We start from the raw sequence: 25,946 nt of genomic DNA on the forward strand, positions 1-25,946 counted from the left end.
ACCCACATCCCCCCTCAGCCTAACTGCACTTATGTAGATATCCTCAATTTATTTATTTACAATAATGTCTTCCCCTCTAGACTATAAGCTCCTTGTGGGCAGGGAATGCTTCTACCAACTCGGTCATACTGTATTTTCCCAAGCACTTAATACAGTGCTCTTCACACAGGGAACACTCAATAAATACCACTAATTGTTTGATTTATATTGGTAAGTGCTAGGTTCCAAACACAGTATTAAATCCTGGAGTAGTCCAACACAGTCCCTGACCCACAACAGGCTCACAGTCTAAGTAGGAGGGAGAACAGGTATTTACTCCCCATTTTACAGATGAGGAAAGTGAGACCGAGAAGTTAAATGACTTGCCCAAGGTCACACACAGCAGGCAAGTAGCAGAGGCAGGATTAGAACTCAGATCCTCTGATTCCCAGGCCTTTGTCCAAGATAGATTTAGAACAAAACACTGGGGCTAAGATACTTTCATATCTTTTAAGGTAGGATGTGGTCTTTTACATCTCTCTCCCCTCTCTGTTTTTCATCAGTCAGTCAATCAATCAATTGTCGTTACTGAGCACTTACATTTACTGAGCACTTATACAGTGCTTGGGAGAGTACAACCTAAGAGAGTTGGTAGACATATTACATGCCCACAATGAGTTTTCATACTGCAACGATGAAGAGAAGAGTACTATAATTTAGCTGAGATGCTGAGAAAGGAAGGAGATGGGAGGGAAAAGCCCGCAGAACCCCCTTTCCCACTGCTGTTCAGTATGACCTCTACTTTTCCTTTGGGAAATACTTGGCCTCAGAACTTACTGCCCCAGCCATTTGTCAAGTATAGACATTCATTATGAGAAGCAGCATTGAGTAGTGGGTACAGCACGGGCCTGGGAGTCACTAGGTCATGGATTCTAACTCCGGCTCTGCCACAGATCTGCTGTGTGACCTTGGGCAAGTCACTTCACTTCTCTCAGTTACCTCATCTGTAAAATGAGGATTGAGACTGTGAGCCCCAGGTGGGGCTGGGACTGTGTCCAACCCAGTTTGCTTGGATCCACTTCAGTGCTTAGTATCCTGCCTGGCACATAGTAAACACTTAAGAAATACTGCAATTATTATTCAAAACTTTTCTGCTAAAATAGTGGTTGACCCTCATTATGTACTGTAGCTTGTCTAGTTCTTGGGACCTGCTGCATCTCTCGAGAGCCAATTAAGGCTCAGCCACAAACGAAGTGAACAAACCATTTGGTTAAAAAATCAGAGGGAATCCTTTACAGTGGTGAAAAATGAAGTAACTGTGCTTTTCTTGCCATGGTGGTTAATATTTGCACTACAAAAACTCACTGAAGACAAGTACCAGATATTGAAACAATCCAAGTGAGAAATGAGAAATATTATTTTTAGTAATTCTAGCTGACATGTTTTTCTAGGTTTTCATGGCATTTACTGCTATGGAGAATGGTTCTTAATAACACAGAAAATATTTCATTTCTTGAATGCTTTTGCCCACACGTGGGCCCACGTAACAAAATTGCAACCCAATTTTTTCTCTGCCTTCAGAACGGAATTCCAATCCTTAGCCGTTATCGGGGCCCACATTTTCCAAGGTGAATGAAATTATTATAAAATATTACTGTTAATCTTTCCACTCCATTATTTCTCTGCACATTCTTCTCCCAAAGAACGATTCCAGGAAGTCAGTGCCCTGAAGAAGCAGTGGATCACTGAAATGGGAGTGCTACATCTCACTCCTTTCATTAGAACAATTTTATATCCTTTCCCCCCTCTAAAAAGCACCTTTCTCCCAAGCAGCCTTTGAACATACAGAGCTCCTGCAGAAAAAGCAATGGCAGGGAGGCAAGGGAGAAGAAAGGGCCGGAATTCTGGGACTCATTTCCCACTCGTATTGGGCTTTGGGGGGTTGGGGAGGTCCCCCCACCCTTAAGGACTCCCAAGGGTCCTCTCTCCCGCTCCCTCCACTACCGCATCAGTTTCTTGAGAGAAGAGAAGCAGCCAAGGGGAAGGAAGAAAGAGAGGGACAGTTTGCTGGGTGCTTATCTTTGTACTCTATTAGCTTGGCCTGCTGGGAGGAGCCTGGAACTGGGAGTCAGGAGACTTCTAATCCTGGCTCTGCCATTTGCCTGCTGTGTGACCTTAGGTATGTCACTTAAGTACTCTGTGCCTCAGTTTCCTCATAAGTAAAATGAAGATTGAATATCTGTTCTTCCTCCACTTTAGACTATGAGCCCCTTGTGGAGCAGGGTCTGTGTCTGACCTGATTAACTTGTATCTACCCCAGCACTTTTTCACATTGCCTGGCATATAATGAGCACTTACATACCATAATTATAATTATTAAAATTATAAGGAAAAACTATTCCAGTCCAAATCTCCGCACTCCCAAGAAACCTCCAATGTTTGCTTATACATCATCAGCTTTAAGGCACTCAATCAGCTCTCTCCCTTCTTCCTGACCTTGCTGATCTCCTATTACAACCCAACCCACAAAGACTGCTCCTTTAATGCCAACCTACTTTCTGTAGCTTGATCTCATTTATCCCACTGCTGACCCCTCGCTCAAGTCTCCCTTTCTCCCTCTTCATATCTGACATATCACCACTCTCCCCACATTCAAAGTCCTGCTAAAATCACATCTATTCCAAGAGGCCTTCCCTGACCAAGGCCTTCCCTGACCAAGCCCTCATTTACCCTATTCATTCAGTTCAATAGTATTTATTGAGCGCTTACTATGTGCAGAGCACTGTACTAAGCACTTGGAATGAACAAGTCGGCAACAGATAGAGACAGTCCGCCCTCCTTTCTGTGTCACTTACACACTTGGCTGTGTACCCTTTAAGCAATTTGTTACTCATTCCAGTCCCACAGCACTTATGTACATGTCCTTAGCATGGCCTAATTGCAAGAGCACGGACTTGGGAGTCAGAAGTCATGGCTTCTAATCCTGGCTCCACCACTTGTTTGCTGTGTGACTTTGGGCAAAGTCACTTCACTTCTCTGGCCCTCAGTTCCCTCATCTGTCAAATGGGGACTGAGACTGTAAACCCCATGTGGGACAGGGGCAGTGTCCAACCTGATTACCTTGTACCTACCCCTGGGCTTAGAACATTGCTTGGCACTAGGCAAGTGCTTAACAAATACCATTATTATTATGAGAAGCAGCGTGGCTCACTGGAAAGAGCACGGGCTTTGGAGTCAGAGGTCATGGGTTTGAACCCTGGCTCTGCCACTTGCCAGCTGTGTGACTTTGGGCAAGTCACTTAACTTCTCGGTGCCTCAGTTCCCTCATCTGTAAAATGGGGATTAAGACTGTGAGCCCCACGTGGGACAACCTGATTCCCCTGTGTCTACCCCAGCGCTTAGAACAGTGCTCGGCACATAGTAAGCGCTTAACAAATACCAACATTATTATTATTATTATAATAAATTCCCCTATCTGTAATTTATTTTCATTTAATTGTCTCCTCCTGTAGGCTTTAAACTCCTCACAGGCTGGGATCATGCCTTCCAACTCTGTTGCATCATATTATCTCAATCACTTGGTACAGTGCTTTGAACACAGGAAGTGTTCAATAAGTACCGTTGATCAATTAAGGAAACATGGGCATAATAATTGTACTATCCCAAGTGTTTAGTGTGGTGTTCTGCCCACAGTAAGTGCTCAATAAATATTATTGTTGATTGATTGATAGGTAAAAGACAAGGATCCAAACAGAGTAGTGGTAAAATTCTGTGAATTTAGTAATCAATTAAATTTTTGGTCACTTAGATTCCATTAAACTCTCTAGACCATAAACTCATTGTGAGCAGGGAATGTGTTTATTTATGGTTGTATTGCACTCTCCCAAGTCCTTAGTACAGTGCTCTGCACACAGTGAGTGCCAGATAAGTAGGACTGATTGACTAATTCTGTTAATCAAGGTCCTCCTGTGTTTACAAAGTGCTGGGAATGATCAATATGTGAACTGAAGTCCAGAAGTAATTATCAAACACTGAGAAAAATGGCAAGGGTCACAGTGAATGTTGATTCAGTCAGGATGATTCACCAGCTAAGTCTCAAAGAATATAGGTGCTTCCTCGCATTGAAGGATTTTAAAAAAACCCTCTAACTGAGCTGATGATTTTCTATTAATGGACAATCTTGAAAGTTTGTACATAGACCATTCTGGTAGTACTGAACTGTTAAAATCTGAACAGGCTGCAGAACCTCAAGTCCAGTAACAGCCAGCTCAGTGGGAGTGTTGAGTTCTGGGGTCTTTGAGTTAGAGAAGCAGCATGGTGTAGTGGATTGAGCATGGGCCTGGAAGTCAGAAGTCCTGGGTTCTAATCCTGGCTCCACCACTTGTCTGCTGGGTGACCTTGGGCAAATCATCTCACTTCGCTCTGCCTCAGTTATCTCTTCTATAAAATGGGAATTGAGACTGGGAGCCCCTTGTAGGAGAGGGACTGTAACCAACCCGATTTGTTTGTAGCCATCCCAGTGCTTAGTACAGTGCCTGGAACACAGTAAGTGCTTACAGAATACCACAGTTATTATTTTTACTATTATTAATATTAAAAGGGATTTGTTTGGGAACCACTGTTTCTGTAACTGCCCTGTCCCTTTTCTTTGCTGGGTTGACAAAACATCAACTACTGTCTTCATGGCTGTCCTCTCTGTACCCCCCATCCCATGAACAGAGCAGTGACAGGCGGAGGGGAAGAGATGGTATGAATTAATAGCAGTAGAAGCCCATGGAGAAATTATCCCCTGGGCCTTCCCATAAGCTTCCAAGCTGAGTTTTCCAAAAGTTTTCCACTGGGACAAGTTTTATGTTGACCTCAACCCCACTGGAGCTGTGACCAGAAACAGTAGCTCTCTGAACACTTTGGCAAGATTCACCCTAATTGTAAGTCTTGGTAAGAACCTCGTTGAGTTGGAAAATACCCATTGCCCATTTTGGGGAGCTAAGATGCTGGATGGCTCTGAGTCATTCTGCTTGTGCTTGCGCAGTTTCTGGCCAATCAAAATCCAAGGAGGAAAGAACTCTCTGGTGGGAAGCTTCCAAGAGCTGCAGAAGGGGATGTGTAGACATCCAATTTCCTCTGGCTGTGTCTCTCACGAGCTTCCTGCTTTTTCTTTCCTAGCATCCTCTATGTCAGCTCTCTCTGACATGGTCACTCCTTCCCATTGCTCCCCCAGCACTGTCCCTTATTTGAACCGCTTATCAGCTGGTAATTAAGCAGTGCTCATCGAAAGAGAGTAATTAATAATAATAATAAGAATAGTATTTCTTAAGTGCTTACTATATGCCAAGCATTCATTCAATAGTATTTATTGAGCGCTTACCATGTGCAGAGCACTGTACCAAGCGCTTGGAATGAACAAGTCGGCAACAGATAGAGACAGTCCCTGCCGTTTGACGGGCTTACAGTCTAATCGGGGGAAACAGATAGACAAGAACAATGGCAATAAATAGAGTCAAGGGGAAGAACATCTCGTAAAAACAGTGGCAACTAAATAGAATCAAGGCGATGTACAATTCATTAAAATAAATAGGGTAAAGAAAATATATACAGTTGAGCAGACGAGTACAGTGCTGAGGGGACGGGAAGGGAGAGGGGGAGGAGCAGAGGGAAGCACTGTTCTAAGGGCTGGGGTAGATACAAGGTAATCAGGCTTTCCCATGTGGGGCTCACAGTCTTAATTCCCATTTTACAGATGAGGTAACTGAGGCATAGAGAAATTAAGTGACTTGCCCAAAGTCACACAGCTGACAAGTGGTGGAGACGGGATTAGAACTCATGATCTCTTACTCCCAGGCCCGTGCTCTTTCCACTAAGCCACGCTACTTCTCCTGCTAATTGCGTTAATTGCTAACTGTGGAGTCGATGCAAAGCACTACATCAAACTAATGTAAATGTCCCAGGATCTGTCAAAACTTCAACAAACATTTTTGTTCACCAAAAATGTTTCTGGGACTAAGAACAAAACATCCTTCTTCTTGTTGCATATTTTATCAGTTCTCTGAAAATTCCATACTTATATTCCAGTTACTTTTGTCTCATTACTCAAAAAAAGTTTTGAAATAAGAAAACAATACCACGTATTTCTAATTTTAGAGAAGCTTGTGTCTAAGAAATAGCTATACTTACTTTCCAATTGCATTGGGTAACAGTGTAAGTTGATTGTCATCTACTTTCAGAGTGGTAAGTTTTTTCAACAGTCCTAAAAAAAATTAAAAAAAATATAAATGATCTGAGCAGGTTTAAGAGAGGAAGCAGTGTTCTGCAGAAAGAAAAATAAATTGTGACCAAAAAACCCACAAGCAAAACATCCAAAAATCACACTTTTTGGATCAAAATGACCATGTATGGAAGAATAAAATGCATTCATTCATTCAATAGTATTTATTGAGCACTTAGTATGTGCAGAGCACTGTACTAAGCACTTGGAATGTACAAATCAGTAACAGATAGAGACAGTCCCTGCCATTTGATGGGCTTACAGTCTAACTGGGGGAGACAGACAAGAACAATAGCAATAAATAAAATTGATATAAGAGCTAATCTTATGATCTAAGCTTGTACAGAATTCTCATTCTCTTGTAGGCTCAAAAGTCCCATTGAGGTTAAAGCTTGAATGAATAGAAATGGAAGCAACATAATACTTTGAAGTTACTGTAGCACTCAATCACAATATCTTTGAGTTCTGTGTAACACCTTTTAGTTTTCCAAGGCATTTTTACATTAATCAACTCATTTTGCCCTCCCAACATCCCTGAGAGGTAGGGAAGAAAAAGCTGTAATCTCCATTTTACAGAAGAAGCAAATGAAGCACAGAGCAGTTAAAAGACTTTCCTAAGGTCACACAGCAGTTTAGTTTCAGAGCTAAGACTAGAACCCAGGCGTCTGCTCATACCATTAGGCCCCGCGGCCCCCTGTTTAGGATAGGTTTTGTGTCTGACTTGACTCTCTTGCCCATCTCTCTCTGCATCATACTCCTTACCTTTGGCTTTAGAGTACTCGTTCAGCTCTCCCCCAGATTTCCTACTACAGTCCAGCCTAAATACTTCACTCCTCTAGTGTCAGCTTACTCTCTGTGCCTCTATGTTCTCTATCTCACCGTCTATCCCTTTACCACATCTTCCCTCTGGCCTGGAACTCCCTCCCCCTCCACGTACGCCAGATCACCACCTTCTCCACCTTCAGACCCATCCTAAAATCACATCGAGAGTCCCTCCCCGATTAAGCCCTTTTTTCCCCAACTCCCTTTCCTTTCTGCATTTGCCTAGGCACTTAGATTTGTATCCTTTAAACACTTAATACTCACTCCACCATCAGCCCCAAAGAACTTATGTACATATCCATATTTTAATGATATCGATGCCTGTCTTTCCCTCTAGACTCTAAGTTTCTTGTGGGCAGGGGCTGTGCCTACAAAATTGGTAATAATAATAATAATAATTATGATATTTGTTAAGTGTTCACTATGTGCCAAGTGCTCTTCTAAGTGCTGGGGTGGATACAAGGTCGTCAGGTTGTCCCACGTGGAGCTCACAGTCTTAATCCCCATTTTCCAGTTGAGGTAACCAAGGCCCAGAGAAGTGAAATGACTTGCCCAAGGTCACACAGCAGACAAGTGGACGAACTGGGATCAGAACCCAAAACTTCCTGATTCTCAGGTCCGGGGTCTATCCACTATGCCATGCTGCTTCTCCTACAGTGCTCAGTAAATAGGATTGATTGATTGATAATAATAATAATGTTGGTATTTGTTAAGCACTTACTATGTGCAGAGCACTGTTCTAAGCGCTGGGGTAAACACAGGGGAATCAGGTTGTCCCACGTGGGGTTCACAGTCTTAATCCTCATTTTACAGATGAGGGAACTGAGGCACAGAGAAGTTAAGTGACTTGCCCACAGTCACACAGCTAAGTGGCAGAGCTGGGATTCGAACTCATGAGCCCTGACTCCAAAGCCCGTGTTCTTTCCACTGCGCCACGCTGCTTCTCGATTGATCTACCCCAGTATGATGCCTGGTACATAGTAAGCTCTTAACAAATAACATACTGATTATGTTCATTATTATTAGTCTGTTGTTAAGAAAAAAAAGTGCTGCGTATATTTGAAAAAGACAAACATCCTTACCCACCACTCTATTGGGGCAGAAATTGAAGACATCTTAATTTAGGGATCCAAATTCCAGCTGAAAAGCCTCAAAATGGAAGGACCCTTCAGGGATATCCCTCAGGCCCAGCAGGAATCCTGGAATGTAGGCCGATGAGGATGGAAAAACTGCAGGAGTCGCTGAAGTTGCCAAGGCAGCACAGCACTGACACTATGCTGTGGCCAAATCTGCCGAAAATGGATACTCTGGGGGGAACATGACCATCAGGGAACAGAGGGCTTGAGTGGTGCCCAGCAAATCACTAGCCCGCTAATCAATTCTCTCTCACAGAAACATGGCTCCACCATCAGCCCATCGTCATCATCTGAGAATTATCATTATCGATCCATCACCCTTATCTGATAATCATCAGGACACTGATAATGGCACTTGATAGACACTAACTATGAGCCAAGCACTGTACTAAGTACTTGTCTTGTTTTGTCTTATGCGGTTGCACCGTCTCTGATCCATAGCGACACCATGGACACATCTCTCCCAGAACGCCCCACCTTCATCTGCAATTGTTTTGGTAGTGTATCTGTAGAGTTTTCTTGGTCAAACTATGGAAGTGGCTTACCACTGCCCCATTCTGTGCTGTCAAACCAAGTCTCTACCCTTGACTCTCCCCCGTGCCGCTGCTGCCTGGCACAGGGGAGTTTTGACTTGTAGCATATTGCCTTCCACTTGCCAGCCACTGCCTAAGCTAGGAATGGAATGGGTAGGCCTCTGCTTGACTTCCTCTTGTAGTCGAGACTGGTGGAGTACTGGAAACTTTCCAGGTGCAACCTTGAGAGGGGCACTAAACACTTAGGTAGATATAAAATATTCAAGTTATACAGTCACTGCCCATCTGGGGCTCACAGTCTGACCTGGAGGGAGTAGGACTTAATCTTCATTTCATAGGTGAGTGAACGCAGGAATAGAGATGTTAAGCGGCTCGCCCCAGAGGTGGAGCCAGAAGAAGAACTCAGGTCCTCTGACTCCCAGGCCTGTGCTCTATCCACAGGCCACGCTGCTTCTCCTTATGATTGTGGACAAGTACCTAGGCTACTGGGGAAAAATAACCCAGACCCCTGTGAGGTGAAAAAAACAACCCTTGAGAAGGAGGAAATGTCCACTGTGTTGATTTGTCTCTGAAGGCGCTCGGTCAACTGTCTCCCTCCTGCCTAGCCTCTCTTCTCTCCCACTACAGCCCAGTCGGCAAACGTAGCTCCTCTAACACCAACTTACTTACTCTAACTTTATCTCTTCCCTGTCACTATTGAACATGCCCATGCCCTCCCAACTAGCTGGAAATGCCTCCTCCTTCACATCCTACAGACCACAACTCTCCCTGCCTTCTGAGCCCTACTAAAATCCTATCTTCTCCTCCTCCAGGAAGCCTTCCCTGACCACCTCTCATTTCACCATGTACTCTCCTTCCTGCGTCAGTTTTCCACTTGATTCCAAATCCCCTAAGCATTTTGATATCCACCTCCAGCATCCCCACAGCACTTATGTCCATTCCTTATACTCTGTTGTTTTCACTATTGGTAATTTATTTTAATGCCCATCTCACCCACTAAATTACATGCTTCTTGAATGCAAGAATCCTGTCTTCCAACTCTTTTGTGTTCTCCCAAGTGCTTAGTACAGTGCTCTGCATACAGTTAGCTTAGCTCAATAAATACCTCACTGTTCTATCAAAAAGTACTCCCTACCCCTGGCCTCTTCCCTTCTTTGCAATCTGAAATTTCCTCTGTCCAATTAATCTCTAACCTCCCCACTTTATAACCAGCCTCCAACTGCTAATTGAGCCCTTTCTTCCCACCTAAGAATTTAATAAACATGTAAAATCTCCCTTAGGTACAAATCTTATATATTGTATTACTTCCTCCTCTCTCTAATTTATTGCAGTGTCTGTTTCCTTCCAATGGATTGTTAACTCCTTGAATAGAGGGATTATGCCAACTATTCTACCGTGCTCTCCCAAGCACTTGCATACAGGACTCTGCGAGCAGTGAATGGTCAATAAATGCTATTCGATTGATGGATTGATTCGTGGGGGTTGCATCCCCTCCCATAGGTGTGGCATAATTGTTTAAAGCAGGCTGCCTCTGAAATGGAAAAAAGTGAGTGTAGGGAGCTTTCTCCTCAATGGGGCAAGAACAGAAACCAGTTGGCTTGTGGTGATCATTGGTCACAGACAAAAACTACATCATCAATCTTGGATGGAAAAAAAGATACGCTCTAAGGCTAATCGCTTAATTTAAGCCGGACAGTGGTTTCTACAGATTGACACTTCAAAGTTGCAGTGGCCAAAAGAGGCTCCTGTATTCCTGATTCTCCTGGCTGAGGGCTCGACTTCCTCAGATCCTGATTGCAGACATGTATGAAGATTGCAGACAAGTTCTGATCTGAAGAAGTGGATTCCATAGGTTAATATATTGTACTCTCCCAAGCACTCAGCACAGTACTCTGCACACGAGTGCTCAATAAATACCATTGAACATTCACTAGACACACAACCTGAGGAATTCATTGCACCTAAAGATGGCCGATAGTGAAGCTTACTGGATAGAGCACGGGCCTGGGAGTCAGAAGGACCAGAGTTAATAATAATAATAATAATTATGTTATTTGCTAACCGCTTATTATGTGCCAAGCACTGTTCTAAGTGATGGCAGATACAGTCCTCATCCCCATTTTACAGATGAGGTAACTGAGGCACAGAGAAGTGAAGAGACTTGCTCTGTTCTAAGCACTGGGTTAGATACAGGGTAATCAGGTTGTCCCACGTGAGGCTCACAGTCTTAATCCCCATTTTACAGATGAGGTAACTGAGGCCCAGAGAAGTTAAGTGACTCGCCCACAGTCACACAGCTGACAAGTGGCAGAGCTGGGATTCAACACCCATAACCTCTGACTCCCAAGTCCGAGCTTTTTCAACTAAGCCCCCTTTTACAGATGAGGTAACTTAGGCCCAGAGAAATGAAGTGACTCAGTCTAGGTCACACAGCAGACAAGTGATGGAGCTGGGATTAGAACCCACGTCCTCTGATTCCCAAGCCTGGGCTCTTTCCACTACGCCATGCTCCTTCTAATACTGACTCCACCATTTGTCTTATGTGTGACCTTAGGCAAGTCACTTCACTATTCTGTGCCTCAGTTGCCTCATCTGTAAAATGGGGATTAAGACTGCGAGCCCCATGTGGGACAGGGACTGTATCCAACCTGACTGTATCTACTCCAGTGCTTAGTACAGTGCCTGGCATATAGTAGGCACTTAACAAATGCCATTAAAAAAAGACTGCAAAATGAGATTATCCTACCTAGCTGAATCCTATCTTTTTGCACTCTTTTCTAGTTTCGTTTGGCTGCTTATCCTGCTAGTTTGGGCTTTTCATAGCTTGGTACCCCACCGCCCTCAATATCTGCCACCCTGGAGCCCCTCTGGCTCACAGCCTGTGGTGACTCACTGTGGAAAGGGAACTTATCCACCAACTCTTTTATACTGTACTCTCCCAAATGCTTAGTAAATACCACTGATGATGATCATATCAGGAGGCTCACTTACACTTCTGGGGGTTCCAACCCACCACCTCGTGGTTTCTGAAAAGTGAAATCTACAGAGTGGCTCTGTGGATAGAGCACGGGCCTGGGAGTCAGAAGGAACTGGGTTCTAATCCCAGCTCTGCCACCTGTCTGCTGTGTGACCTAGGGTGAGTCGTTTCACTTCTCTGGGCCTCAGTTACTTTATCTGTAAAATGGGGATTAAGAGTGTGAGCCTCATGAGGGACAGGGACTGTGTCCAAACTGCTTAACTTGTATTCATTCATTCATTCAATTGCATTTATAGAGCACTTACTGTGTTCAGAGCACTGTACTAAGCACTTGGACTGTACAATTCGGCAACAGAAAGAGACAATCCCTGCCCAACAACGGGCTCATAGTCTAAAAGGGTATCTCTTCAGCGATTAGAACAGTACTTAGCACATAGAAAGCACTTAACAAGTACTATTAATATTATTATCCAGCTGGAATAGGGGGCAGAAAGGACAGGAGGGAGAACCAGGCGGAAAGGCTGCTACCACCGCTCAGCCTGAGCAGCTTGTTCCCATGGCCGTTCCTGGGAGTTTCTGGCATACCTGGAGGGACACTTTCTCTCCAGGCTGGGAATTCTTGAAATAGGTCTGGAAGAGCTACTAAGGTGGGCTGGTGGTTGCCTCCCCTAGAACTTCCAGCCACGAAGGTAGTGATGCGTGCTATGGTGGGAGGTGGTGACAGTGAGTGGCTTGAGTCTCCTGCTCAACACTTCTTCCCAATCCATACATAGCTCCCCTTCTACCCTCCCCACTTTCCCTCTCTTTTCCATTCACTCTGGCCTGCCCCCACCCCCCAATCCACTCTCTCTTTCTCTTCCTGTGTTTTGTTGTTCTGTCCCCTTTTCTCCTGCTTTCACCTCTGTCCCATTTCCTTCTGCCCTTGAGAAACACAATAATATTGGTTATAATTATGGAATTTGTAAAGTGCTTACTCTGTGCCAGGCATTCTACTAAGGGCTGGGGTGGATACAAGCAAATCATGTTGGACAGTCTCAAGCTCAATCCCCATTTTACAGATGAGGTAACTGAGGCCCAGAAAAGTGTAACTTGCCCAAGGTCACACAGCCGACAAGTGGCAGAGTCAAAAGTAGAACCCATGACTTTCTGACTCCCAGACCCGTGTTTCATCCACAACATCATGGTATTTCATAAGTCTGGTGACCCCAGTCCCTCAGGATGGGCTTGATCATTCCACCTGTCAAATGGACCCCATTCCTGACACAGCACCTTTATTTGACCCTCCTGGATCACTGGGGCTCTATTTCCTGATGACCATTGCCTTTTTCCCTGGTAATAATACAATAAGTACAATAACATTTATTTGCTTTGTGACGTTGGGCAAGTCACTTAGCTTCTCTATGCCTTAGTTACCTCTTCTGTAAAATGGGGATTAAGACTGTGAGTCTCACGTGGGACAGCCTGATTATCCTGCATCTACCCCAGCGCTTAGAACAGTGCTCGGCACACAGTAAGCGCTTAACAAATACCAACATTATTATTATTATCATTATTGTTCTTATAGCAACCATAATGATGGTAATAATTATTGTGATATTTATGCCCTTATTATCTACGAGGTACCATTCTAAACACTGGGGCAGATATAAAATAATCAGGTCGGATACAGGCCCTGTCACATGGGTCTCACAGTCGAAGTTTAACTCCTCACCACTGGCTTTAAAGCAGTCCATCACCTTGCCTCATTCTACCTCACCTCATTTCTCTCCTTCTACAACTCAGCCCACACATTTCGCTCTTCTGGTACTAACCTTCTCACTGTGCCTCGATCTCACCTGTCTCGCCACCGACCCCTGGCCCACGTCCTACCTCTGGCTTGGAACGCCTTCCCTCCTCAAATCTGCCAGAAAATTATTCTCCCTACTTTCAAAGCCTTACTGAAGGCACATCTCCTCCAAGAGGCCTTTCCAGATTAAGCCCCACTTCTCCTCATCTCTCACTCCCTTCTGCGTCACCCTGACTTGCTCCCTTTGCTCTTCTCCCCCTCCCTGCCCCACAGAACTTATATATATATCTGTAATTTTATTTATTTATATTGATGTCTGTTATTTTGTATTAATGTCTTTCTCTCCCCTTGTAGACTGTGAGCTTGTTGTGGGCAGGGACTGTCACACTCTCGCTGTATCGTACTTTTCCAAGCTCTTAGTACAGTGCTCTGCACAAAATATGTGCATAATAAATACGGTTGCATTAAATTTAATTAAGCAGGAGGGAGAAAAGGTACTGAATCCCATTTTTTAGAAGGGGGAGCCAAGGCATAGGGAGGTTAAATGACTTGCCCAAGGTGACAAATCAGGCAAGTGGCAGAGGTGGGATTACTACTCAGGTCATCCAATCCCCTTGCTGTTTCTACTAGGCCAAGATGCTTCTTTATCCCTCTCTCAACCATCCAAGGAACTCGAGTCCCACCTTCCCAGTCTTCTAGGGTCTCCTGATGACCCTTCTGACCGCCTCATTCCCCTCTTCTATAGACTTTCTAGGACTGGGGAGAGCAGGAACTCAACTGGACTAAGGCCATGGTTCAGTTAGTCTCTCTGACCTCCATCTCCATTAAGGGTGGGAAGCTTATGCCAAACCAGAAGAGGCCAGAAAATCACTTCCACATTCAGGATAAAGAAAGACACATTTACCTGTTAAAATCAGTAAGATTCTAAGAAGATATTCAGGTTTCCAAAATCCACATGGTACCACATCAATTTGTGCAATAACTCCATTCCCACAACCCCCATTGGACTATCCCAAAGGAGAGAGAAAATGTCATCTCACCTATGGAGTCAGGCAGGTGCTGCAGCATATTGGATGACAATAGCAGGTCTTCAAGTGCTTCACATCCAGAAATCTCCATGTCAATGGTTTCGATCCTGTTTTTGGACATGTCCAGGTACACCAACATCTTTAACTTTCCTATAGACTTAATGACATTGTATAAACTCAGCATTAGTTGAGGAAATGGCAGCAGGCACTAAACAGGTTTAAAAACACATCGGGCCCAAAGAGCCAGGAAATGACTCCATGTGACGATTTCGCCGCTGGCATCCCTTGCAATATTGGTAGCGGACCTCGAAAGTGGAAACTAAACCATGGGGTAGAACTGAAAGTTTCTGTAGAATCTATTGTCTGTGGAAGGAAAGCAAAAGGAAGGTCTGCTCTTCTTCCTTCCCATCTTCCCACTTCCTCTCCCTCTTCCCACCCTCTGGAGAGACTTCCTATCTGCCTGGTGTTTCCAAATCGTGGGCAGAAAAGGGGAAAGAAAAGTCTTTGTGGAAAGGTGGTGAGGGTGAAAAGAAAATTCTGAGGTAGGACTATTCAGACGCATGAGTCTGCAGGGAATGACTTGGGGACTTGGCTAAGATAAATATGAATTTAGTTCACGCTCTGGCCACTTTCAGAGCACAGTGTGAAATCCAGTTTCCCATTTTGGACTGCTAAAATAAGCAGAACTGTGTCTGAAGAGCTATATTTGGATTTGGTTTTCTGGGGAAAGGAAAAAAAATCTTTAAAGAAAGACCAACTATCAAAGGATGCCACAACCGAAGGAATGGTGGCAAAATAATGTTTAAAGGTAAAATGTGAAATTAAGGATGTGGCCTATTTAAATACTGTTTCCTTTTCATTTCCAGATTGTGCCAATGATGAAACCATCAACAATGTTAATGGTTTCAACTTTATTAATGTTCTGCCCAGATGGATCTGAATGCTGGCCTTGCCCCTACTTCTATGATTAAATGGCCACAGAAATATTCTCCTTATAGCAAGGATGATCAGGGTGTCGTGAGGCATGAAGGCCACTACAACATGATGATCTTTAGCCTGTCCATTCCTTACCCATGACACCAAGTGGTTCGGAACAGGCATCTGCTTATTGGTTTGAGTATGTGTTTGAGGGAGCAGGAAACAATCTATTTATTGATTCATCCACACATTTCCGTGTGTGAGTTCATGGTCACACCCGTCATTCAGGAGAAATTAGGTTTCCGACCAGCAGGCCATAGCCTCAGTTTTTATCTAACCGCCTTTAGCGGTCCCCCCATCACTTGAGTCTCCAGAATGCACCCGGCTTCTTAGGAGAGTTGGTCCAGGACTGGAAAGTTTTTTGGTTTTTTTTTTTTCCCCTTCTGAGAAGGAACAAGATAAGGTAAACTGGCAGGATAAAACCAGCCTCTGGAACACGGAGCTGTCTCCGTCTTCAAGGTCCATTTGTTAAAGATGTTCAGGGATGGACAAATGCGATGGGTCTGTTTCTCTTCTGCTTAATACGAGAGCCTGTTTTCCAGCTTTCATAAGCATCAGCAACAAGAATAAAATCACCCCGGTTACAGAGGTAGCACTAGGAAAAGTAATCGATCAATGATATTTATTGAGTGCTTATTGTGTGCAGAGCATCGTACTAAGCACTTGAATTAATATGGTGGAATACTTACTCATACTTGTATCCATGTCTTTCTGAGAAACACACATTACTCAATGGGGTCACTACCTTTCTCATTTGAATACCACTGCTGATGACTTTATTGGCATCGGTTTCATTTTCCAGGTCCAGCCCAAACTGTGTGTGTCAATACTAAGCAATTATCAACTAAGAATGTAAATGTTCCACAGTCTCAAATATGCAGCCCTAGGTTCCATCGCATAATGTAAACTTGCATACCCCAGGTAGTGTTTGAAGTGCATTGTTATCCATCCACAATTCCCTCAGGTTTTGTATTTGATCCAGAACCTCAGGCTGGGGAAAGAAGAGAGAGAAGTTAATTAATACCCGATTGTACCAGAAGCTGGTAGATTACTGGCAACCTCTCGAGATCTTGGTGTGGAAGATGGCGGGAAATATTTGGGAAGGGGAGAGGAATGGATCTCATCCCTCATTCTTTCCTAGTCTCTCCAACATCTGGATCTGGACTGACAGTTTCTGTCAATAAGCATTTATTAAGCACCTGTCAAGCGCTGAGCACCGAACTATCAATTTCTCCCCTGCAGGCAGTCGGAATACTGTAAACCAATGATTCAAGTTCACCCACTAATACCACATCACCCCTAAACTCTCCAAAGCTCTTCTGTGACCAGTGGTATCTACTGAGTGCCTCCAGAGTGCACTGCATTGTACTGAGCACTTAGCAAAATACAACAGAAACACAAGACACACTTTCTGCTCACAAGGCGCTTACAGTCTAATGGGGTGGACAATAAAATAACAAATAACAAATAATAATAATAATTTAAAATAATTGTAAGTTCTTTAAGGGCAGGGATCACAGTTTAAAACTGTGTTGTCCTCTCCCAAGCATTTAGTTCAGCGTTCTCCACAGTGTGCTCAATATTGTTGTTGCTAATGGTATTTGTTAAGTGCTGACTATGGGACAGGCACTATACGAAGGACTGGGGTAGATGTCCCACATACGGCTCACAGTCTTAATCCCCATTTTACAGATGAGGTTACTGAGGCACAGAGAAGTTAAGTGACATCCAAAGACAAACAGCAGACCAGTGGCAGAGATGGGATTAGAACTCAGGTCCTTCTGACTCCCAGGCCCATGCTCTATCCAGTAGGCCACATTGCTTGTCTAAATACTCTCAATAAGTACCACTGATTGCCTATTTGAGACTGAAATTATGGAAATTATGGGCTAGCACAGACCCGTGCGTAGGTTGGGTATTATCCTTACTAGTCGGGGATAGGTGGAAGGAGAGCCAATACCTTGTGGATTAAATGGTGAAATCACTGTGGGTGGGAACGCAAGGAGAACAGAAACATTTTAATCGATTTATTTCCCCCTTTGCTTGGGAGATCAGTTGTTTTTCTTTCTCCAGATTAGAAATCCACTAATCCTATATGGAAAGGGGCACCATATTGATGAAGTTTGGCTGCTTGATGGTCAATTGTTCAGAAAAGCAGTGCAGTGTTTTTTAGTGGATAGAACTTGGGCTTGGGAGTCAGAAGGCCCAGGGTTTTAATCCCAGCCCTGCCACTTGTTATGTAACCTTGGGCAAGTCACTTTACTTCTCTGAGCTTCAGTTACCTCATATGTAAAATGGGGATTAAGACTCTGAGAGCCCAATGTGGGTTGTGGAAGGTCTCCAGCCTATTTTATATCTACTTCAGCCTTTAGTACAGTGTTTGGCATGTAGTAAGCCCTTGCTGCCTTTGAAAAGTTTATAATCTCCTGGGGGAGACAGAAGGCATAAACTGATAAACGCACCTTAGGTAGGAATGAGAGAATAGAGAAAAATGTGAGCCACAATAAATAAATAGCAAAATAGCAAACAGATACATCCATGAGAGATGGAGTTGGGAGGGTGTGGAATGGCCTGATGGTAGAGACAGGGCCCAAATCTCTGAGGATCCCATGAGGTGGGGTGGGAAAGAAAGAGGAAGGTCTTGACAGTCTAAATTCCAGCTACTGCTCAGAGCAACTCTAAAACCAGAGCTTGAGGGAACAGACCAACTCTAAATTGAACTGGGCCAGAAGACTTCAGGGTGTGTATTCCAAGAAGGAGGACACATGACAGCCTGGCCTAGGGGAAAGAGCACGGGATTTGCAGTCAGAAGAACTAGATTCTAATCTTGGTTCTACCACTAGCCTGCTGTGTGACATTGGGAAAATCACTTAATTTCCAATGAGCCTCAGTTTCTTCATCTGTAAATGGGGTTATGATGACTCTCAGATTGTGTACCCTGGGTGGAATACGGGCCTGTGTCTGATCTAATAACACTGTTTTTGTCAAATGGTAATAATACTAATAATTGGGGTATTTAAGTGCTCGCAATGTGCCAGGCACTGTGCTAAGTTCTGGGGTGGATACAAGCCAATTGGGTTGGAAACAGTCCCTGCCCCTTGGGGCTCACAGTCTCAATCCCCATTTTACAGATAAAGTAACTGAGGCATGGAGAAGTGAAGTGATTTGCCCAAAGTCATGCAACAGATGTGGGAGAGCCAGAATTAGAACCCATGACCTTTGGGCTCCCAGGCCTGAGCTTTATCCACTAGGTCATGCTGCTTGCTATTAATCAGTGGTATTTACTGAGCACTTACTGCATGCAGAGGACTCTAGACTTAGCTCCTTATGGGAAGGGAACATATAATAATAATAATAATAATAATAATAATAATGTTGGTATTTGTTAAACGCTTACTATGTGCCGAGCACTGTTCTAAGCGCTGGGGTAGACACAGGGGAATCAGGTTGTCCCACGTGGGGCTCACAGTCTTAATCCCCATTTTACAGATGAGGGAACTGAGGCACAGAGAAGTTAAGTGACTTGCCAACATATCTATCAACTGTGTTATACTGTACTCTCCCAAACACTTAGTACAGTGGCACCCTACAAGGTAAGTGTTCAATAAATATGACTGATTGATTATTAAGCACTTGGGAGAATACCATACAGTTAGTAGACATGACCCCCTGTCCACAAGGAGCTTAAAATCTAATGCGGGAAATGAACAATACAAGAAATTACAGATCGGGAAAGTAGCATACCATAAGGATGTATACATATGTGATCTGGGAATAGGGCTGAGGTGAGTATCAGAGTGCTAGGGTGTATGAATTTTAAAAGTACACAGGTGATGCAGAAAGGAGAATAGGGTGGAGAGATGAGAGGCTAGGCAGGGAAGGCTTCTTGGTGGAATTATGCTTTTAGGAGGGCTCTGAAGATGAGAAGAGTGGTGGTCTGTCAGATATGGAGGAGGAGGGAGTTTCAGGCAGGAGGGAGGATGTGAGCAAGGGGTCAAGAGTGGGAGAGATAAGATTGAGGTACAGTAAGTTGGTATTGGAGGAATGAAGTGTGCAGGCTGGGTTGTAGCAGAGAAGAGAGAGGGCAGAGAGCTGATTGAGTGTGCTTTAACCCAGTGGTGAGGAGTGATGGAATAGGTGCAATACAATCAGATGAGACACAGACCCTAACCCATAAGGGGCTCAGAATAAAAAGGGGAGGGAGAACAGTATTTAATCCCCATTTTACATATGAAGAACTGAAGCCTAGAGAAATTAGGTGAGTTGCCCAAAGTAAGATGGCAGAGCCAGGATCAGAACGTAGATCTCCTGACTCTCCAGTCCTCTGCTCTTTCCATTAGGTCATTGTTTTTGATTATGTCATTTCTGATTATCTCCGATCTACTCCAGTGTTCAGGACAGACAACGTGCTCAATAAATACAGTGGCAGCAAACAAAAGAAGGAAATGTTAGGAGTGATGACGAGAGTGACCCAACCACACACACACATGCCGATCCCTCAAGCACCGGCGGACCATCTTTTGAACGTCAGTAGTCCAGCAACAGCTCATTATTCTTCCAATAAGATAGATATCTGTGCAGGGCTTTCAGTTTGCCCTGGTTGTTGAAGCAGCTTGGAAGGACAGACCTTCCGGGGACAGATAATGAAGCTCATCATCCCATTTTCCCAAATGCATCACTGCCAAAATTCAGTACTGATTGAACAGAAAAGTCTTTAACATCAGAGCCTTAACTGTTCACCCAAGTAGAACCGTCCTGGCTCGGAAGGCACATGGCTGGTGATGAGATGGCTGAGGGGGCTCTGACCGTCTGTCACTCAGACACTGCCCATAAAAAAATGGTAGGGTGCTTTTTGAGGCCCTTGTCTCTTAAGAAAATCATTGCTCATACACTGAGAGGGTTGAGTGTCTCCTGTTTATCATTTCATCTGAAGCCTTCAGAGAACGGATACCCTGATTATGCTTGGAATTTTTTCTTTTAGAGGAACATGACTGTTTCAAGAAACATGGTTCTCCTGGTTCCCTAGACCTTCGATTCTACAGGATGTGTGGATAACTCCTAGCCTTTCGTCTCATACCTCTGGGAAATCATTTATTCATGATTTTCACAGAACACGGTTGAATCTCTTTGCAATGTGCAGACTAGGCTGGATAAAGCTGTGCTTTTCCTGATGACAATTCTCCTTGTTCTCGCCTGATTATTCTGTTCTACATGGCTTGAAACTGTGTTTCAGTTCTTTGGTTAATTTTTTTCAGCGATGTAAAGATTATCTTCAGAAGGTCTGAGTCATTTTCTAGCATGTTTTTTTTTTTTTAAAAAACCTGGGCTCAGTTTCCAAGGTAGCAGGCAACAGAAATCTTTGTAGAATGTTTATGTTTTTTAGAATTACAAATCTACCTTTACTTCTCCCCACCAGCAACAACAAAAAAAATAGAGATATGCTTTAATAATTAACAATCAGTATATTCCACCTTGAGCTTTTACAAAGAGCTCCCAATTTTTACAGTTTTGTCCTCAAACCATCTCAGATGGGAGGCAGGGAGCATATAATAACAATAATAATAACATTGGTATTTGTTAAACGCTTACTATGTGCAGAGCACTGTTCTAAGCACTGGGGTAGACACAGTTGTCCCACGTGGGGCTCACAGTCTTAATCCTCATTTTACAGATGAGGTAACTGAGGCCCAGAGAAGTGAAGTGACTTGCCCACAGTCACACAGCTGACAAGTGGCAGAGTGGGGATTCGAACCCGTGACCTCTGACTCCAAAGCCCGTGCTCTTTCCACTGAGCCACGCTGCTTCTCGTGGCTATATATTGTGTATAGTAGTCAATAAATACTATTTATTGAGCATCTATTGTGTGTAGAGCACTGTACTAAGAACTTGGGAGAGTATCAATCAATCAATGGTATTTGTGGAGTGCTTACTGGGTGCAGAGCACTCTGGTTAGTGTTTAGGAGAGTTGGGTTCAATAGAATCAGTAGAGATATCCTTACCCTCAGGGAGTTTACAATCTAAATACAAAAGCATACAATAGAGAAACAGTAGGGTCAAGTGGAAAAAGCCCAGGGCTGGAATATATCTACCAACTCTGTTACACTGGACCCTCCCAACTTCTGACTGTTCATTCAATCATATTTATTAGCTCTTACTGTGTGCACAGCACTGTACTATAAGCACTTGTAAAGTACAATTCAGCAATAAAGAGAGACAGACTGTGAGCTCCATATAGGAGTGCGACTGATCTGATTATCTTTCAATTACTATTAGTGTTATTGCTATAATTACAACTGATGCAGGAAACTCAGGCCGTGCCTATAAGGAGCTGCCAGTCTAACGTGCAGTAAGCACATTTTCCAGCAACCACTGGTCACTCATTTGTGTTTCACCTAAAATGCCTGAATAGTAATCTCAAGTCCCCCAAGCACCCAACTCCTCCACTCCTGAGCCAGGAATCCGGAAAATGGGTGCTTGTACATATTTATAAATTTCAAGTTATTTATTCCTATTAACAGTTCCCTCACCTCTAAAATGGGCATTATAGTTTGAGCCCCACATGGGACAGGGACTGTGTCCAAAATGATTATGTTCTATACCAATAATAATAATAATTATAATTATAATAATAATTGTGGTATTTGTTAAGTCCTTACTATGTGCCAACCACTGTACTAAGTGCTGGGGCGGAAACATGTAAATCAGATTGCACACAGTCTCTGTCTCAAGTAGGGCTCACAGTCTCAAATCACCATATTGAGGCACAAGGAAGTGAAGTGACTTGCCCAAGGTCACTCAACAGACAAGTGGTGAGCTGGAATTAGAATGCATGACCATCTGCACATTTCCTGCACACAAGCTTAGAGTCTAGAGGGAAAGACAGGCATATATTTAAATAAATAATTTCTGGGCACTATCCCGCCGTCGATCCCTGGGCCACGTCCTCCCGCGGTCCTGGAATGCCTTCCCCCCTCCCCTCCACCAAACTAATTCTCTTCCCCTCTTCAAAACCCTACTTAAAGCTCACCTCCTCCAAGAGGCCTTCCCAGACTGAGCTCCCCTTTTCCCTCTGCTCCTTCTACCCCCCATTCACCTCTCCACAGCTAAACCTCTTCTCCCCCTTTCCCTCTACTCCTCCCCCTCTCCCTTCCCATCTCCTCAGCACTGTACTTGTCCACTCAACTGTATATATCTTCATCACCCTATTTATTTTGTTTAATGAGATGTATATCACCCTGATTCTATTTATTTGCTATTGTTTTAATGAGATGTTCTTCCCCTTGACTCTATTTATTGCCATTGTTCTTGTCTGTCTATCTCCCCCGATTAGACTGTAAGCCCTTCAAAGGGCAGGGACTGTCTCTATCTGTTACCGATTTGTACATTCCAAGCGCTTAGTACAGTGCTCTGCACATAGTAAGTGCTCAATAAATACTATTGAATGAATGAATGAATAAGTGCTGTGGGCCTGAAGGTGGGGTGAATAAGATGCAAATCCAAGTACCAGGGTGACACAGAGAGGAGTGAAAGGTGAGGAAATGGGGTCTTAGTCGGAGAAGGCCTCTTGGAGGAGATGTACCCTTGAATAAGACTTTGATGGTGGGTAGGTCACAAGATTTGTCCGATATGAAGGGGTTGGGGAGATCTCAAGAAAACTGAGACATGTTCTCTGGTCTAAGAGATGCAATCTCAGTGGAGAATGGTTGGTACCCAGAGACATATTAACAGTTCAAATGAAGAGGCTTCAAAATTCAGAGTATGAAGAAAACAAGTTCAAACTCAGGAGTTGAGAGATGCTGCAGGAGAAGAGATCCCCAGTGAATCAGATGGAAGCTCTCTGTGTTGCAGTGAGGAATGGGATTCTCCACCAACCCACTGTTTGAGGGCATCCTAAATGTCTGCCTCAGCTGGGTCGGGGGAGAGTTTCTGTTAGCTCAGTGGCAGGGAGGGCCTAGGAGAAGGCCTATCCCAGGTCATGGAAGGTCTGGTTTCCCCTCCCCAACCAGCTCTGGGGCTTTAGAACACTGGGTGGGTGGGGGTTTGGAGCTGCCTGCATTTTTAGGTATTCGCTGAATCAGAATGAATCTCTGATGATGCTTCATTAGGTTTAATATAAACTGTCAGTCAACCCCTAATGTGAATTAATTAAACCAAGCCCTAGCTGTCCAAAAAAGGCTATATTTGAAATATTTCCATTTTCTATGAGTCTGGGGGAATACGTTACAGGCTACTACTCTACAGATACTGGAGGACTGAATTATTTTGTGTAGATGGGCAATTGTAGAGGCGGAACCCTTAAGAATGAAGGGGTCACAAATGGTGAGGTTAGGAAACAACACACAAACCAACCACACACACACACACCCACGAGCTTAGTTGGCATGCCTTACTGAACAAATTGAACCCTCTGCCTTAATAATACTAGTAAAAATCACAATATTGCTGCTCATTTGCTGCTAGAGGACCAGGACAGCCAAGCATCAGCTGTATGAAGCTGGAAAACTGAAACCTAAAGCCAAGAGGGAGGAGGAAACATTTTCAGGACGCAGTAAAACACAGCCTCAGGCAATGCTGCATCCCGGTGGAAAAGTGGAAGTAAATTATGGCAGATAATGTGACCTGGGGCAAGTCATTTGACTTCTCTTTGCCTCAGTTTTTTTAATCAGTAAAATGCAACAATATTGTTATTTTTACTAGTATTATTAAGGCAGAGGGTTCAGATTTGTTAAGCATTTACTAGGGGTCAAGCACTGTTCTAAGCGCTGGAGTAGATACAAGATCATCAGGTTCTAAATGGGGCTCACAGTCTGAGTATGAGGGAGAACAGATAAGGGAAGGAAGGATCAGAAATTTTAAAATGTGATTTTACTAGCTTCCTGGTCTGTCCTGTTTGGTCACCTCCACGTGCATTTCACAGTGGCCACAGTAGTTTAGTGGCAGATTTCAGCCCCAATTTCCCTTGCCAGTCACATTCCCTACCACTCCCTGGCTCTGTTCTCTTCCTCTCATTTTACTCTAGACAATAAGGTCCTTGGGCAGGGGATATATTTGACAACTCTGTTGTACTTTTCTCTCCCAAGCACTTAGCATGGTGCTCTGCACACAGTAAGTGCTCAGTGACTACTGTTGATTGGTTGTATTTTCCCACTCTGCAGCCTCACAGACTCACAGCCTCCCCTGCTGATTTGCTGCTAGAGGACCAGGACAGCCAACCATCAGGTGCATGAAGCTGAAAAACTGAAACCTAAAACAAAGAGGGCGGAGGAATAAAAATGATGGTATTTGTTAAGCGCTTACTATGTGCCAAGCACTGATCTAAGCACTGGGGGGATACAAGGTAATCAGGTTGCCCCACATGGGGCTCAGTCTTAATCCTCATTTTACAGATGAGGTAACTGAGGCACAGAGAAGTTAAGTGACTTGATGATGATGATGATGATGTTGGTATTTGTTAAGCGCTTACTATGTGCCGAGCACTGTTCTAAGCGCTGGGGTGGACACAGGGGAATCAGGTTGTCCCACGTGGGGCTCACAGTCTTAATCCCCATTTTACAGATGAGGGAACTGAGGCACAGAGAAGTTAAGTGACTTGCCCACAGTCACACAGCTGACAAGTGGCAGAGCTGGGATTCGAACTCATGAGCCCTGACTCCAAAGCCCGTGCTCTTTCCACTGCGCCATGCTGCTTCTCAAAGTCACATAGTTGACAAGTTGCAGAACTGGGATTAGAACCCTCAACCTCTGACTCCCAAGCCCGGGCTCTGTCCACTAAGCCATGCTGCTAAACATTTCCAGGATATGGCAAAACAAAGCCTCAGGCAATACTGCATCCCAGTGGAAAAGTGGAAGTAAATTACGGTAGATAATGTGACCTGGGGTAAGTCATTTGACTTCTCTTTGCCTCGGTTTTTTCATCTGTAAAATAGAGGTTAAATACCCATTCTCCTTCTTACTTAGACTTGTGAGCCCTATGTGGCACTGGGACTGTCTAACTTGATTGATGTGTAACCTACCTGGGCTCTTACGGCAGTGTTTTTTCATGGTATTTGCTAAATGCTTACTATGTATCGAGCACTGTTCTAAGCTCTGGGGCAAGTACAAATTAATTAGGCTGGACAGAGTCTCTGTCTCACATGGGATGCATTGTCCTAAGAAGGAAGACCTCTGATTGATTGATTGGCTCATATTTGTATTGGATAGCCTCAGACTAAGAATATATAGATTCTGGACCTCATTTTACAGTTATATGTGTCTTCCTGCGATCCCAGTAGCAGAACAGAAGGAAAAGTGCGTGTACAGAGGTGATACACTACAACAGAGTTGGTAACGGTATTGGTTATAACAGTTAGACAAGAGAGTTGTCTACCAACACTCCCTTCCCACAAGGAGCCCATTATGGGCAGGGAACATGTCTGCTAATTTCTGTTGTACTCCCACAAGCC

The 25,946-nt window shown here is 44.0% G+C and overlaps 1 protein-coding gene across 3 annotated transcripts in view; it reads right to left on the minus strand.

The window, feature by feature from the left end:
• The window catches only part of LRRC7 (leucine rich repeat containing 7), a 551,725-nt gene that overhangs the window by 137,358 nt on the left and 388,421 nt on the right, over window positions 1-25,946 (minus strand). For all 3 annotated transcript variants that reach the window (XM_039911928.1, XM_039911927.1, XM_039911926.1), the window contains exons 9-11: window positions 16,421-16,495; window positions 14,539-14,683; window positions 6,154-6,226 (exon numbers count right to left, since the gene is read on the minus strand). In XM_039911928.1, coding sequence (XP_039767862.1) covers window positions 6,154-6,226; window positions 14,539-14,683; window positions 16,421-16,495 — 293 coding nt within the window. The remainder of the gene's footprint in view (window positions 1-6,153; window positions 6,227-14,538; window positions 14,684-16,420; window positions 16,496-25,946) is intronic.

This window comes from Ornithorhynchus anatinus, chromosome 4, assembly GCF_004115215.2.
Source record: "Ornithorhynchus anatinus isolate Pmale09 chromosome 4, mOrnAna1.pri.v4, whole genome shotgun sequence".
Classification (NCBI taxonomy): domain Eukaryota; kingdom Metazoa; phylum Chordata; class Mammalia; order Monotremata; family Ornithorhynchidae; genus Ornithorhynchus; species Ornithorhynchus anatinus.